The sequence below is a fragment of the Acanthopagrus latus genome, chromosome 3 (genome assembly GCF_904848185.1).
Source record: "Acanthopagrus latus isolate v.2019 chromosome 3, fAcaLat1.1, whole genome shotgun sequence".
In the NCBI taxonomy this organism is placed as follows: domain Eukaryota; kingdom Metazoa; phylum Chordata; class Actinopteri; order Spariformes; family Sparidae; genus Acanthopagrus; species Acanthopagrus latus.
In genome coordinates this window covers 12,015,584-12,032,281 of record NC_051041.1, presented here as the reverse complement: position 1 = coordinate 12,032,281, position 16,698 = coordinate 12,015,584, and the positions used below count along the sequence as shown (strand labels likewise).

General features: G+C 44.6%; 2 protein-coding genes across 2 annotated transcripts; both read left to right on the top strand.

Annotated features, from left to right (window-relative positions):
- The first annotated feature begins 966 nt into the window (after positions 1-966).
- Positions 967-3,469, top strand: mrpl53 (mitochondrial ribosomal protein L53). Its single transcript, XM_037093158.1, has 3 exons — positions 967-1,124; positions 2,125-2,237; positions 3,269-3,469. Exons 1-3 carry the CDS (start codon positions 1,030-1,032, stop codon positions 3,385-3,387), a joined length of 327 nt encoding a protein of 108 aa, XP_036949053.1. The 5' UTR covers positions 967-1,029; the 3' UTR covers positions 3,388-3,469.
- A 1,371-nt stretch (positions 3,470-4,840) lies between these two features.
- On the top strand, positions 4,841-6,542 carry fabp4a (fatty acid binding protein 4a). The gene is made up of 4 exons (XM_037094163.1): positions 4,841-5,060; positions 5,282-5,457; positions 5,587-5,688; positions 6,227-6,542. Exons 1-4 carry the CDS (start codon positions 4,988-4,990, stop codon positions 6,278-6,280), a joined length of 405 nt encoding a protein of 134 aa, XP_036950058.1. The 5' UTR covers positions 4,841-4,987; the 3' UTR covers positions 6,281-6,542.
- Positions 6,543-16,698: the final 10,156 nt, after the last annotated feature.

Genomic DNA, 16,698 nt, shown 5'->3' with positions numbered 1-16,698 from the left:
TGACATGTTTTTAAAACCCTGACAGGCTTTTGACCCTGTTTCATCCGCTGAGTGCAGGAAGCAGCGGTGGCTGGGGACCATTTTCCCCATCCTGGTCTATTTGATTATGAGATGTGTCTGTTTGATTGTCTATTTGGAGAGCAGCACCTCCTTTATTGACTTAGTGCCTGACGGACCCCTCCGCTCGTCCTCTCCTAACGTAATTCTGCTCCGTGGCATCGTTTGTCAGATGATTACAGGGAGGTGCCACAGTCACTTTCCCCGTGGGTTGGCTTTAATGAGCTTTGTCATGCCATTATGAGAGAATTGTTGCTGTTTAGGCTGCATATCTCTACTTGTGTTGCATTTAAAATGCCTAAGACTGTTAATCCTGCGACTACTGTTGTTATCTATTAACTATCACTGTGAGCTCGCATTACGAGGGAGAGCAGGAATGTGGTTGTACAACACGACAGCCGCAGAAGCTGATACGCAACGCCCAAACATCTCACTACGAATAACACCTTCTCTAGACCCCAGCATTGGAATCGCATTTTCACATGAGACGCACAAGCATCGCAGCCAATAAATTACACGCCTCACCTCACAAATGTTAATGCACCGGCTCTCGAAGAGCAGATACAACACGCAATTCCAGTATTGTCAGGGGTTTTTGAAGGATTGCATGGCAGGGAAACACATTTTTGACTCTAATGAGCCTGCAGGTTAGCGAAACTGTGGAGGTGGAGGTTGAAAATATGACAAGTGGCAGAGGATTAGGTCTGAATAGAGATTGAACTAATGAACATGTTAAAAATATATAACCTAAATCATCATTGTTGTCATTGTTGTCATCAGATAATCCTAAATGTATGAGGTAGTCATGGCTCAAATAAAACCCAGCTGGCAGTTTGTGGCAGTTGGTGCCTTAATTCTGTCAGTTTCCCTCTCAGCTGTCTCACGCCGGTGAGCGCTTTATCCTCTGGCGCCCTCTGGTGGCTCACGCGAGAGGCGCCGTTTACGTCACAGCGGAGGTCAACAATATCAAACATGGCGGCTTCCAGTAAAGCGACCGTGGTTTTGAAGGCTGTGAAGAAAATAGCGATACAGTTCTCTCCGTTTGAGTCTAATGTCCGGTCCACGAGGTAAGAAGTGTGTGTTTGAATGTGCCGTCGTGTGGGAAAGCCACGGTGGCTGCGGATAAACCGTCAGGGAAAGTGTTTCCGAAACAGCATCGCTGCTACGAGATGAGCTAGCTATGTTAGCCTACTAGCCATTGCCGTCCTCAGGCTGTGTTTTAGTTAGTTTGCTAATAACTTCTTATTGTTTAGTGAGATGATTGCCACGTTAACCCTAATACTATACTCCGTATGCATTCACATGCCTCTTTAATGACGCTAGCTGCTGCAGGAAAAGGCTCAACTATGATTTCATTAAGCCAAATCACATTTGTATGTACCTGCCATGCTGACCTGCACAGTATAACCTAACTAACCCTAACCCTGAATAGTGTAAAATGTGCCTGCACACTAACACAGCTGCTTTAACTTAATTCTGGCTAGTTTAGCTGATCTATATTGGAATCCTTCCAGCCGCATTCATCAAATCAGGTTTAATAAAGCTAAACAAATGTAAACACCTGTTATTTTTATTATTAATTTTTTTTTCAACCTTTGGACAACTTGAAAAGGGTCCTAAGTAAAACCTGTTTAAGTTTTGTGTTTAGTATAATGATGCAAGAGGTAAGCTCTAAATGTGAACTACCATTGTCTCTAAAGGGTTCAACATTAATGTGTTGTTTTGCTCAGGCAGTTGGGTGGAAAGGTCATTGCCTGACATTCATTTCTACCTGCCTCCACTTCTTAGCTACTTTTGTCACTATCTTTGGAAAATACCATGAGTTTAATTGTTTTATTAACCACTGACCGACTCAGGAGTCGCTCATTTCACTTGCCCCATGTTGCATTTTATTTGCATCGGGGATCGGGCAATCCTCATTGTTGAGCTCTGGTCTACTATGATTAAAGCAGCAGAGAAAGAGCTATTCCGCTCCATTACTTAAGTGAATGTTGCAATGCCACATTGTAAAAATACTCAATTTTATATGTACTTTATGTAATCCGACGTGCTCTCATTGCCCCACAGGGAGTTCCTGGCCTTGGTGGGCTCAGAGAAGGCCAGATTGACCAACATGAACTGTGAAGTGGTAACCACAGTGAAACACGACAAGTCTGAACCTGTAATAGATATAACTTACTGTAAGTATTACTTCACCACATTCAAATCTGTGTAAGAAGATATAATAGATTTTTTATGGCAACATTTCTAGAATTATTTTTATACTCCAAAGGAATAACAAGCGTAAGATGGAGTTTTCTGTCGAGGAGAGGATGTTGTTTTTTGTACTTGTGAAACCTCATGCGGACGATATTAAAGGTGCAAAATGCAATTCCGAAGGAAGAAAGCTTATCGTTTCATTCAGAAGTCTCAAATACTCACGCTTTGGTGTTGCTAGGTCGTGTAGTCCACCAGCCTAGAGCACCAGTAATTTGACGACCTTTGAGCTAGACTAGACAATCAGCTGTCTTACAAATGGTTTCTTTAATGAAAACATGTTAACATGTTTCAGGAAGTTTCAGCTGAGAGAGAGACGGTCACAAAAAAAAGAAACAAAAAACAAAACTAAAGGCATCGTAATGCCTCTGGAGACCCCATAAATTACACCCTGACGTAATGATCTCCTCAGACTTGCTATTGATTGATTACTTTATTATTATTTTGATGTTAAAGTAGTGAGAAGATACTGCGAACCCTCTGGGAATCATCTGCTTCACTTCAAGGTCACTTGAGCCAGAGCTTGACAACAGTGTATTGACCTGTTTTAAATTTTTAGTTACAGTGGCTCAATGTGGGCTTAACATATCCCCTGGTGTAACTGGGGAAAAGGCATTAAACCTGTAAAAATGTGGCTCTTAACATGCTTCACAACATGTAGGATATACTCAGGACTGTATGACCTATAGTCTTGGAATTTCATGCTGCTGTTGTTACTGCCTGATATTACGTAGTAAGTATCGCCCACGCACAATGAGTCAAATATTTACCAAAAGTAAAAATGTCTGCCATAGTTCAGCAGAACATTATAAGGATGCGGTCCATTGTGGGTTCCTTCACTTTTGCGCAGAGTTAACTTTTCACCTTTCCCCTTCTCGTACTCCCTTTCCACAGAAACCAGTCATTGTGGCCTCATGAGTCATCTCATTGTGTCTTTTGTCTCTCCCCTCTACAGTGGATGGAGACAGGCTGGTGATGAAGGGGGCAAAGTTGACCAGCAGGGAGATGCTGAGTGTGTTTCAGTCCCAGTGCACAGCCAAGGATCCACAGGCAAAAACTGCAGCAAAGAAATGATGAGCCTCGTGTTATCTATGTGAATTCATCTGTATTTATCTGTATATTCTTGGATGTTTATAATTAAAGATTTTCATTGAAATGCGGTGGTCCCGGTGTGAATTGACCTTTGACTTACTGCCGCTGCTCCTTGAGTTATGTCGTGTAATTTGAACGGCGTGATATTGAGTCAGTTATTACTTGAATTACTCATTTCAGATTCCTCACCCATTTAAAGAACAGATGGCCTTTGCTGTCAACAGACGTTTCTACTGTTAAATTGAAAAAAGCGTTGCACTCTCATGTTAGGGGGAAATAGTTATGACACGAGCTGTATCAGCTTGTGTGCCATGCTTATTTCCTCCTTTTAAAATACATCAGTTGATGTAACGCTGTAAGAACGTGCTGTGATCAGTGCCGGCTCATGGTGTGTCCTTGCATAATGTGCGATTTTACTGATAAAAGAGACCATTCCAGCGTTTGAGAGAACATTATGCAAGCTCCAACCTTTGACACAGCAGGCCTGAATGTAATTTGGCAGAGTCTCAGATGTGCTGAAAAGAAGAAAAAAAAAACCTTTGACCCAGTTATAGATAACTGAAATCCTGTCCTCTCTGATCACTACCCTCTGTTTCATTAGCATCTGTAACTTCACTGGTTTTCTCTATTGACACACTGTTATTACAGCCATGTTTTTTCTCTTTTTATGGGGCTTGCCGTTCAGAAGTTAAATAACAGTGTCTTCTACTATACTGGGAACCAAAATTCCTATGACAGCCTAATATAAAATGTTTCACACGTTGTATCTAATGCCCTAATGAGTTAATAATTGATTTGGGCTTTCCAGATCAGTTGTAGCCATTAATAATGCCACATTAACAGTCATAAATGTTACTAATTCATTATGGAAATGCTAATGGGTTTATTCGGTGTCTAACAAACCATTAGGTCTGCGACATGAATGTGAATAAATCATTCCGAGGGCTTTAATCATTGAGTTTGCAGTTGCAAATGATAAGTTGTTAAAATGTGACTTATGCTCTGGATTTTCTGCAGCCTGTCTGTAGAAGCAAGTGGTTAAACAGAGGGATTTTTCCCAACCTGGCATCCCAGGTGTGTTTAATGGCTTATAAATAAGTGTGCTAGTTGCTTTCATGCTCATGGGATGTGTTGTTGCTGCACTCTAACATAATAATTATAGAATTATTTATATATTGTATTGACTTTTGATGATGCAGAGTGGTGGGAGACACACATTCAGATCAAAATATGAGGATGAGGTATGAGGATGTGACGTTTTTCTGGGAAAAAAAATTACAGTTAAACAGCTCGTTTATGAGAGAACTCATTCAGTCAGGGATGCTAGCAGCTCGAGGGAGGCTGGAGGCGGGACCTCGACGACCCGTCACGTGACGTGGGCGGGCTGCGATTGGCTCACGCCGCGTCGCTGGACGTCGGGCTGACCCTTTAAAACCGAGTCCGTTCCCACAGTGGAGGAGAGTCGAACCCGGAGTCACTCCGCTGCCTACCGTTGCTGTTGAGGATATCACGCCAGAGAACATTTTTTAAAAAATAAATAAATAAATAAATAAATTAAAAAAAAAAAAAAACACCTGCAAAAATGGTTGAGAAGTTTGTCGGGACGTGGAAGATGATTTCCAGCGAGAACTTTGACGACTACATGAAGGCAATTGGTAAGAGGAGGGTGCAGTTGGAGCTAGCTTGTACAGCTGCTAATTGTGTAGTTTATGACTACTTTTTTTTAAGTGACGTCCAATTTGTTAATTACACGTGGGAGAGGTTGCCTTTCAGACACGTATTATGTGACATTTATTATAGGAGCCATTTGCAGTAAGTACAGTTGAAATTCTCCTGTGTTGCTCTGTCAACTTACACTGAACGTGTTTATCCGCAGGTGTGGGCTTCGCGACCCGGCAGGTGGGCAACAGGACCAAACCCAACCTGGTGGTGACCGTGGACGACCAGGGGATGGTGTGCATGAAGACCCAGAGCACCTTCAAGACGACCGAAATCAAGTTCAAGCTCAACGAGCCATTTGAGGAGACCACCGCCGACGACAGGAAGACAAGGGTCAGTGTGGTCTGAGGGCAGAAAGAGGGGGAAATTAAAAAAAGAGAAATGTCATATATGTCACATCACAGCCGGGGGGGGGTCTGTGGCTGGGATCAACAGCTTTGTCTGTGTTGTGTTGCCCTGCAGACCGTGGTGACTCTGGAGAACGGCAAACTTGTGCAGAAACAGAGCTGGGACGGCAAAGAAACAAATATCGAGAGGGAGGTGTCTGATGGGAAGTTGATAGCGGTAAGGATTTTTTTTCCCCCCACTTTTTTTCTGGGAAAAAATACCAGCAGCATCTGGCTGTATCACTTTTCAGTTAGTTGCAAAAGTACCTCATCACTTGCACCCTCCATCATTCTCCCTGCGGTCACAGCCGCCTCTTGAGATGTGATGCTTAAATTGTGATGAACATGCTGCTGATGCGAATGTAACAAGTTAGAGACCACTTATTCTCACCATTAATGTGTTTTCACTGAGAAAGCAATTGTGTATCTTAGGATAAAAATCATACTGCAAAAAATTGTAATGTTATGTTAGGAAAAGTACTGTAAGGACAAAAACCCAAAGGAATTGTTTAATTATCTCATGAGAAATAAGCAAGAGACACTCCAGTGGGAATGTACTGTAAGATTAACTGTATGAAAGTCAAACACACATGACAGAGGCTTGTGTACAAAGAGCCTCCGCAGACTGAATTCTTCCCTAAACTGCAAACATATGCAGGAATCCAGCATCACCTCACCTCACCCTGAATCACCCCTCTTCTTTTTTCCCCCCACAGAAATGCATAATGGGAGACGTGGTCGCGGTGAGGATGTACGTGAAGGAGGCATGATCAGCAGTCCCTCCGGCCGCCCCCACCCACCCCCCCTTCATCGTCGTCAGACGCATCGCAGGATGACAGGCTCAGTTCAATGAGCGTAATACCAAACTAAAGTGATGGCGTGTTCTGCTCCTCCCTTATTCCTTATCTTTTCGCTGTGTTGCCAAAAATGATAAATTTCCGTGCCTCTGTTTCTCCAACATGACACATTTGGGTTCATTTGGAATTGTTGTGGTGATTTGAATAAAAATGAGAATTTGTTGAGAAAAAAAGACGCCGTCTCCGTGAGTTTGTTGAATGTTTATCGCAGTTTTTTTTTTTTTTTGCTGTTTCTTTAAATGGGTGTAGTGCCCAATCATGGCGTTCTCGAAGAAAGCATGCTGAGGAATGCTACCCTTAAAAAAAAGAAGAAAAAAAAAGTGCTCTAATGGGAACATACTTCCTAATCTGACAAGGCTGACTCCCTGGCTTCAACTTTACTCCCATGCTCGGTGAACATTACAGTAATTATTCCCCATGCTGTCACTCTTTCCAGCTCCTTTAGCTCGCGCAGCTTCCCTTCACGCTTCCTCCTTTTTGTCAAGAGGACTGAAGCAAAACATATTCCCTATTTAAAGGTCAAAACTGTCAGATGATGTACGATGTGTGTTGGCAGGGACCCCCCTTAAGGAATGTGAACTCTTTTTAGAACTATTGGGAGCATCATGTAGAGAGGTCAGCGAGGAAATGTAGCCCCTCTTCCTTTTTTTTTGGTGGAGGTCGAACATTTCCCATTGCACATGTTCTGGCAGCTGTACGTACACGGGGAAAACTAAGAAAGCATTATAGGTCGTCCCACTAGACGTCCCCACCCTTTGGCCACCGGTCAAGTGTTTGTGTGGTGGTGGTGGTGGGGGGGGATTGTTCCAGAGGCAACGGTCACTTTCCCATGACAGGAAAAGGGAGACGATAGCACTGATTGGACGTAATAGCCCAAACAGCTGAAACAGGTGGAATCGCGGGCCAACACTCTTGTTCCCCCTCCCCTCCGCGTGGACAATGGCGCTGGCCGAGGTCGAGGATGTTCAGCGTTCAAACTTTTGGGGAGATGCCAAGTGGATGAGAATGTCAGAGCGGCCGGGCGAGCAAAAGGTCACCGGCTCGGAGTCGGATCAGTGTGTCAGTGGATGTGTTTTTAATGCCTGAAAGGATATTTGGACAAATCGGTGAGAGGAGGTGAAGTTTCCCTTTGTTCCACTGCTCCTGTCTGATAAAAACAAAAAAAAAGAAAGAAAAGAAAAGAAAATGAGGCGACTCGGCATCTGAATGACGGCAGCTACTTTGCGAGGCCGCCATGTTTGATCAGCTGCGCCTCCGCTTCATTGCGGATCATTGTGCGCCGTGCTGCGTTTTGATATGAAGAAAAGGGGGATAGGTTCCTCTGTGTGACACAATGTAGATTCAGAGAATTGTGCCGGGTGCTCTTGGAAAACCGGGATAAAAGGGCACTTCAAAAGCAAGAAGGCGATCCAAAACCCAGCCAATAAGAGGCAACGATTGCCACCGACGGATCTGGCCGCACTCCTTTCATCTGTTGTATCGAGCGCTGACGAAGACCTAGTGGTTGAAAACTGTGGCTTGCTGGTGTAATAAAGACTCTGACATTCTTTTCCTTGACACGTTTTCTTTAACTGTTGTGCTCACATGATGTATACACCCAGATAAAGTTGACTTATTGTGTACAGACATGAAGAAAACTTAGGCCCAGGTCGCTGGTTGAGGTTTGCTTAAAGGAACTTCAGCAGACAGTGAAGTACCGTGGCCTTTAATTCATACTGTGCTAACTGATAAAGACACGGTCGCTATGAAGTTCTGCTTGCTGTAAACTTTGCATCTCTCCCCCGAGCTGTGAGCGCTCTGCCGTCCACCTCGATCGAAACAATGCCGCTTCCTCTGTCTTCCTCGAAGGTCTATACATACTATTCGAAACGACGGGTGCTCTGTACGCGCATGATAGCCGCGCTCGCCCATTTTTCTCACAGCCGGAGAGAGAAAAGATCACATCTGCTCCGGATTGACTTACAGGTGCAGTGCTTGTGCTCCACAGGCGTCCCCGTCGCTTTGTTTGGAAAACCGCAGGGTGGGGGGGGGACGAGGCCGATCTCCACCTCCCTGTTTCATCTCAGACATCTTGATTTGATGAGTCCTCGGCGTGTCTTGATTATTCAAAACAGGACAGGGAGCCGGAGCTGGGAGACTGGGAGACAACCACTGAGGCCCAATATGCAAGTAGCTGTAAGAGATGATTTACAGCGTCTCCAAGTATTTTGAAAAGAGACAGCATACAACTGTACACGCCAACAGTGTGCATCTGAAGAACATCTGAAATAATACTCTATCAGCTGAAGGCCAAACAGGATAGAAAAAGGGGAAGGGGGGAGGTTGAAGGTATTCCACTGCGGAGGAAAGGTCCTGGTGGAGGCAGACCTCACATCAGCAGAGTGGTTTCAGAGTCACAATTAGGAAACTGTTCAGGAAGGAGCTGATAGTGAGAGGCCTGCTGAGAGTCAGCGGGGAGAGAGGGACGGTGGAAAACAAAGGGACAACAGGATGAGCCGGAGCTGTGACGTCCTCGAGCTTGGACACGTCTCTTCATGTAATCAGTGTAACATTCTTTCCGTGAATAATAACACCCCTTCAACTTTGAACCACTCTTATAAAAGCAGAAGTAAAAATATGTGTCATGAAAACATGCTTAAGTGTTAAAAGTACCCAGGGTAGAAAAGTGGCTGATTTTATTCTACCATGTTTCATTTCATTGGATTATTATTACTTGCGCATTAACAAAAGCAGGATATTTACTGTTGCAGCGGTTGAGGTTGAGGAACGTTTAACCATTTTTTTGATTGGACCACAAACCAACCGACGATTATTTATATAACTACGATGAAGCAGTGAGAACTGCCATCACAGTTACACAGAGCACAAAGTGATGCCTTCACAACAATTGAAACCTAAAATGTATTCTTTTAAATCAATTTATTTAAGTATTGAGACCGAAAAAAACACCTAACTCTTAAATGTCCTACTTTCTGAAAGTAAAAACCAAACTGAAAATGATAAAAAAATGATGATTCATGGATTCATTTTCTGTCAAAAGACAGATTGACCGACTAATCGCTTCAGCTCTACTTGTGTATTTTGTTAGGTAGGTATGTTGTAACCACTTCATTAACCAATATGGACAAATTAAAAGCTCTCCGGCAGTGGCGGATTCAGGATGCTTGAGGGGGCCGCGGGGCGGAGTAAATAAAAAGGGCACCACATGAATGTGAGGGGGCTCCGGCACACCGAAAGTCGTGATACATTTGTAGAGAAGAGAGGGCACTTCACCATGTTTCGTCCACTCGAAGGGCAGCCACGCCCTTATCGGCTGCTGTTTGTCCACGTGTGTGTGTGTCTGCGTTTGTGTTCTCGTGATGGACAAAGGCATCTTGTTGACACTGGGGCTGTTCAGTCTCAAGGAAAGATTGTCTCGGACTTTAAGAAGAATGGACTCACATCCTTTGCATAACATCTGGAAAGCTCCACTTGAGCTGCTGCGCTGACACCCTTCCTCCGCTTGTCCTCTGCTTGCCCTTCACTCAAACCCCCGTCAAACACAAACACCTTTCATGTTCGAGTGGACAGGACGGGGGGGGCAGAGATACGTACGCGATGTGCGGGGCGAGATTTAATTCCCACGGCATCGCAGTCTTTTTTTCGTCTGTAGGTTTTTCCTTGCCGTAAATTACAGAGGGGCTGAGTTCAAGGACGGACACCTGTGAACTTGCAAATTCCAGCCACTCACTGTTTTTTTTTTTTTTATCCGGGGATGCTGAGCAGGTTGGGGGCAGAGTGATCCAAACATGATGTGTAGACCACAGTAAATTCTCAGTCACAACAGTCCAATCTATCAGCAGGTCAGGAAAACAGTATTTGGGGATCACAGGAAATATATATATATATATATATATAAAAACGCGGGAAATTTGGGAACAAGGGACGAGCTGTTTCCACATCCGAAGATTAGGTGGGTTATACAGACAGCTGTTTGTAGAAGGCGACAGATCTTTTCCTCACATGATCTTAACAACTGAGCTGTGATTGATGGGCAGTATATGTCAGCAGACACCAAAAGCAGTTTCACAAGAACTTTACGCCAGCTTTTTCGTTGTGGTTTGATGTTGCGTCTGACCGACTTTGGTTTCAAGGAAAAAGACAGAGCACAACGGCACAATTCCCACTCCCACTCTCTTTTTGTTTTTTCCGACTTCGGTTTCTGCTGAGGGGCGGGGACGGCCTGCTGCTGCGAGCTATATGCCTCCACTTTGACTCAAAACCACTGAACACACGTTGATTTTACCTCGACCCTTCTCTGCGGGATCCCGCGGCACCTATTCTGACCCAGGATCAGTCACCGAGGGCAACCAAACAGCTGGGCAGAAACTATGTCAGTTGAGGCCCCGCCGAACTGTAGGGGAGGCTTTCTTTCCACTGAACCTCGCAGTCCTGATCTACTTTAGAGTGAACTCTGATTTCACCAAGAAGTCTCTGAATGCTATGCAAGCTGTGCCCCGTCTGGCCTGTCGCACAGAGGCGGGCCGTTCTATTATCTCCCCCGAACACCCAGAGAGACATGCCTGGGATTCCACGAAAGGACATTCTTTAGGATTAGAGATCGCAGTCCAGTAAATCAGTCCAAAACTTTTAAATTAGCAAGTGCAGTTTTTTGCATCTTTATTCATAATATATTAGCAGCATTTAGCAACCCAATTGCCATAACGTACATTTCGGCATACCACCACTGATATTTTGAAACAATTTCATGTTGTGACAGCGCTGTGTGTACAGCCTGGTCAGGCTCAGGCCCCAAAAAAACAATTGGTTAGGTTTAGGACGAGATCATGTTTTGGTTTACCTGTGTTGTGTTGCCACGAGCAGGGCCGGAGCGTGTCCAGATGTCTCAATAATCATGGCGGTTTCACACTAACAAATGTTGAAACGCTGGTGTCCCACTCTATGTACCCAGTGGTACCACGTTTGAAATTGTTGAAATGCTGCTCAAACAGCGCTCTCTCATTTAAGACATCCAGTGGCTTAACGCTCAAAAATTCAGAAGAGAAAGGCTTGAAGAGTGGTGCCTCGTTCAAAGGATCCAGTGGTTTCATGCTCACAAATGTTACAATACCATCTCAAGTGGTTTCTCGTTCAAATATCCAGCGGTGTCATTCTCATAAATGTTGAAATGCGGTCGCAGACGGTGGTCTCTTGTTCAAATGTCCAGTGGTTTCACGTTTATAGATATTGAAATGCCGTCTCAAACAGTGGTCTCTCGTTAAACATATCCAGCGGTTTCATGCTAACAATCGCTGAGATGACGTCTCAAGCTGCAGTCTCTCGTTGATAAAAACTCAGTGAACTCATGCCTGCAAATTTTGAGAGGCCATCTAGATATCCAACATATCTTCATGCTGACAAATGTTGAAACGCCGTCTCAAACAGTGGTCTCTCGTTAAAGATATCCCGTGGTGCTCGCAAATATCAAAGCGTGTTCTCGAATGGTGGGGGCAGCAGCCAATCTCGCCCGGCTGACAATATCACCTCCCAACATGAAAGGCAGCTTACATATATCTGAACTGAAATAGGGGTGTTGCAGGAATGTTGATAAAGACACACACACACACACAATTTAACGTATCTGTAGTTTGCAGAAAGGTGAGACATTTTGTTCTGCAATACGATGGCCGCATTTAGCCATTTCTACTGTTCACATGCAACACAAAGCCTATTTCTCACTTGCCTACAGGCTTAAAGTCAATTTCAATAAAGTGACTGATTTTTTTTTTTTCCTCCTTGGGCTTCCAGACGGCGAGGTCAGAGGCTCAGCTAAAGAATGTGTACAGGAGGCCAACTAGTATGAAGCATATTCATGTGTGCCTCTGGTCTAAAACCTTTGCATCATTTCTTCACACACAATGAGAAAAACTGAGATTGAGACGGATGTGATATACTCAAATAATGTAGGGCCGGCTCAAAATATAACTTCTAAGGGCCTCTGCACTGTATATGAGGAAATACATTTTTCGCCTTTGAGGACAACACAAAGAATCGCTGTTTTTACAAGTCTTCCCACCAGGAGTTCCTGCCAAAGCTAAGCGCAGGGCAAGAGACCCCCTTTGAGCGATTGTGACGCTCGGAGGAAGGATGATGGAAATCTTTAAAGTGAGGCCATACAAACCCGATCCTAAACAATAGTTTCCCCCCGGAGAGCATTTCTGCAACTGGCTGGGACTTTCATTCATATACAAGCGCGATCACCTTGCCTGCTGTTCTGTCCGTGCGCTTGTGCTGTTGTGTTTAAAAACAAACAAAGAATGAAACGGGTAGTAAAAGTCAGGAAGTGTTGGTATTTTCTGCTCTGGATGTGCCACAAGTTGTCACAGCACCGGCTTTAAATCCGCTCCCCCCCCTCCTCCTGTGACTTCTGTGTGGCGGGACATGTGATCTGTAATCTGGATGGGGTGATGGCGATGGGGGGAGTGAGGAATGGGCTGATCTTTGAGCGCTTGTGAGTCTCAGCTTTAATATATGGCTGTCCGCATTAAAACCAGGCGGGAAATTGCATACTGTAGATCTCTGTTTGATCACATCAAGCGGTATTTGCACTCAACCCTCGGACAGAACTCAGCGACTTTGATTCTGCAGAACGGACTTGAAACACTAAATCATTACATGATTAAATCAGTGAAACTTCAAGAGGCATTAATTTTACAAGCTCAGCCCCGAGACAGAATAAATGCATATTAAACCTGCTTCTGTGTTAAAATATGATATGCACGCTTCCTTGAAATGGTGAAACTGCACAACATGTACATTTTAGCACTAACATCATCAATCCTGTTGTCGCTCTTTAGTCCCTGCTCACCTGTGCTGTCAGTGTTCCTGTGCTCCTCCCTGGTCTGATTCTCCCAACCCACCCACCGACCAATGTTTCCCATCAGTCTGGTCTGGCGCCTCTCCACCTGCACCTGTCCTCTCGCTAGCTTAATTTGTATTTTTAGCATGGTGCTGTTGCCTCGCTCTTTGTCGGTCGGCCCGTCTCGTCCTCGCGTCAGTCCTGCATCTCCAAGTGCTCCTGGGCCTGTTTCCGGACGTCTTGCGCCACCCTGTGCTCCTGATTTGTTGTCCATGCTTTTCAGGTTCCGTATGACTTTCCTTTTCATTTTTTTCCCTTTGCCTGTCTTTTTATTGACCGCACTTTTGGATTGTGGATTTTTTGGATTTTGGACAATCGGCCACATCGTGTGTCTTCCGTTTGGGTCCTGACAGTGTACACGCCTAGCGCGCTCTTCCACTTTTCACACATATGAACACATGACACCCTTTAATACGGTGCACGCAAACACACACAATGCTTCCTCTAAAAGAACAAACAACAAATGCTCGATTTGTTACCAAATCCAAATGTCATGCGCCATAACATCTGTTCGTCCTACTACTATGTGTTAGATTTGTTACATTCTGTCACATCCAAACAAAATGTCACACGCCTTCATGAGCCCTTCAATACAACGCACCGTCTGGTTCACTCCTTGTGGTCGTACAAGGTAAGACTTCAAGGAATCCAAACGGATAAAGCAGCGAAAAGGAAATGCTTTGTTGTGCTTCTAAGTCTCAAGTATGCGCGCAGACACACTGACCTTCTTTTGCAGGTGGTACGGCTGAATGGTGTTGGTGTTCTAAAGGTCAGGTTATGGTATTTGTCTGCCCTGGTTTTTCAACGGTTTACATTTTTTTCTTTTTATCAGGTCACAGACGGAGGCGAGAATGAAACAAGAGGAACTAGACTTTGTACATCTGCAACTGCAGATCGATGGCGCCGGTGTGGGTTTTGCTAGTTCTCGTGGATTCATTTAGAGTTTTATATGAGCCGTGTAGAGTTTAAAAGTGGCGAAACCCAGAAACTTATTGTTGTATTTCAAACCAAATATGCCATCTTGCTGATCACAGGAATAAAAGCTGGCATTGCAAGATGCTCCGTGTGAGCTGATGGTAAGGATAAAGGCAGCAAAGTACAGTATCTACAGTTAATATTTGTCATTTCTGTTGTGTGTATATATAGCACATTATGTCATCGACGTCTCATTTAGTCTCCGACAGGCGCAGGCGGTATGAACTCTGTTTCGGAAACTTTTATAAAAAAGAAAAAAAAAACAAACAATAGGTCATTAGGAGAGTTGGCCTGACGGACCCTTTCGAGACGTGCTGAATCCAGCAGCCACTTCCCCCGCAATGCACCGGAGAGATAACCACAGCCTCTGATAGGCAAGGAGGAAAACGGAAGGCCATTAGTGACAGGTTGACCTTTCTCCGAGTCAACAGCGGCAGCGTGAACCCAAACAGCGAAACCCTCCACAAAGTGCTCCAGGTGAGATTTATTAAAGCGGCATTACGTCTTCTATTGATCTGTTGCATCATCGTCGTTGTCTCGATACTGTAAGCACTTTGTCAGCGTCCCCTTTAAAGCTACAAAGCAGCCGTGTTTGCCAGACGGGACTGTTTCACTTAGGTGTACATCCATAAATCTGAGGTCTATGGGTTTACAGCTGTTTGAGTCGAGGCCCGTGTGAAACGCACTGGGAAAAGGAACTCAGCGGCCTTCCCCGCGACGCACAGCTGCACGTTAAACACACAAGCACCTTCTGTGGGTCGACGCGTGTTGTCCGATTTTTGTCTATTCAGGCACTATTCAGGGGGGAGGAAGCAGAAGCGAAAGTGGAGCATGTGACTTTTGAGCCGAGGCCCTGACACCAGCACAGTGAAATGAGACGAGACATCCAGAGACGTCGGAACAACTCATCATTCGGACTGCAGAATACGTGGCAAAGGTTGTTTATTTTTATTTTTCAAAGGTGCTTTGCTGCCATAGAGGGAGCAGTACTCTGATGTACTTTGATTGCCTCCTTATTAAGAAGTCATTAAGAAATGCAAAAATATAAATGTCCAAAAAATGACCAGAAAATGTCCTTGTATTGTTCCCTGATAGATTAACAAAAAAGAGAAAACGGTGGATCCACTCCAAACACTATTCTTGGCTGAGACCCATCCTAAATTCAAATTTCGTGGAAAACTGTTTGGTGGATTTTGTGTAATCCTGGTGACAAACCAACAACCAAACTGGTACAGGTGAAAACCTCCTTGGCAGATGTAATCAAAACAGGAGTATTAATTAATTAGAGAATGCCTACATTTGTTTTTAATGTTATGTATCATTTCTTTCTTTCTTTCTTTCTTTCTTTCTTTCTTTCTTTCTTTCTTTCTTTCTTTCTTTCTTTCTTTCTTCATCACCTTCATCATCAACATATGTTCTGTTGGACCGGCTGAAACAAACTGTTTTGAACATGTCGCGGACAAATGTCATGTTTGTTCACCCTCTAACAAAATGAAAGTCATCCTGAAAAGATGACAGCGAAGCAAAGTAAAAGAAGCGTTATTAGTTTAACAGCGAGTACAGTATCAAATGTAAGCCTGTTAACTGCTGGTGCACGTCTTTCCCCTTGGACCTGCATTAAAAACAAGATTTGATCACCTTATGAAGCTGATATGGATGTCTGCAGATGCAGTAAAGAGGAAGGAAACGGGAATGGGGTTTCTTTAAAGGCTGAAGACTGTAAGCCTTCTCGAACAACCATCTCACCTCCTTCGCCACGGTGTGCCAGGGGGGAAAGGTGAGCAAGACGCTGAAGGAAGGTACAGGAAATAAAGAGGATTAGGTGGGGAGGAAGAGGGGGATGAGGGGAAACTCGCTGGAAGCAGGAGAGCAGTCTCGCTCTCCCCCTTGGGTGTTCCTGTCAGGGCTCCGGGGAAGCAGACATAATTCACTTAATTGGTTCTCACTGTTACACGTAGAAGACAGAGCGGCAGAATCTCAGAGGGATTTTTTTTTTTCTCTTCTCTGGGTCAAAGGTAGCAAGGACTTCCCTCCGCTGTCTCAGCAAAGGCAGTTGTTTTCCCCCCTGTTTACGTTTATCTGCCAACATCACTTGTTGATTCGATCGAGGCTAAAACCGGGGGGTGTTCGAGCGGCGGATCGCGGTGAAGGACTGGCTGCGTGAACACTTCTTTGATCTCTGCGTGAAATCAGTGAATTAAAGAGATTAATCCTGCTCGAGACAGTAAAGGGCGACATGAAACGTGGACATGCCGGAGTCACGGTCCCCTTGGACATGCCCCGTCGCTCTCATTATGGCCTGTCCCAGCCCGCCAGATGGATTTACACCATTACATAAACAGTCGCCGCGATTCATACATAAATCACATGACGGCTCACCCCCCACCCACCCTCTCTCTAAAAACAGGACGCAAGTGACACCCCCCCCCCCCCCCCAAGTTCTCCATGATGATTGCTG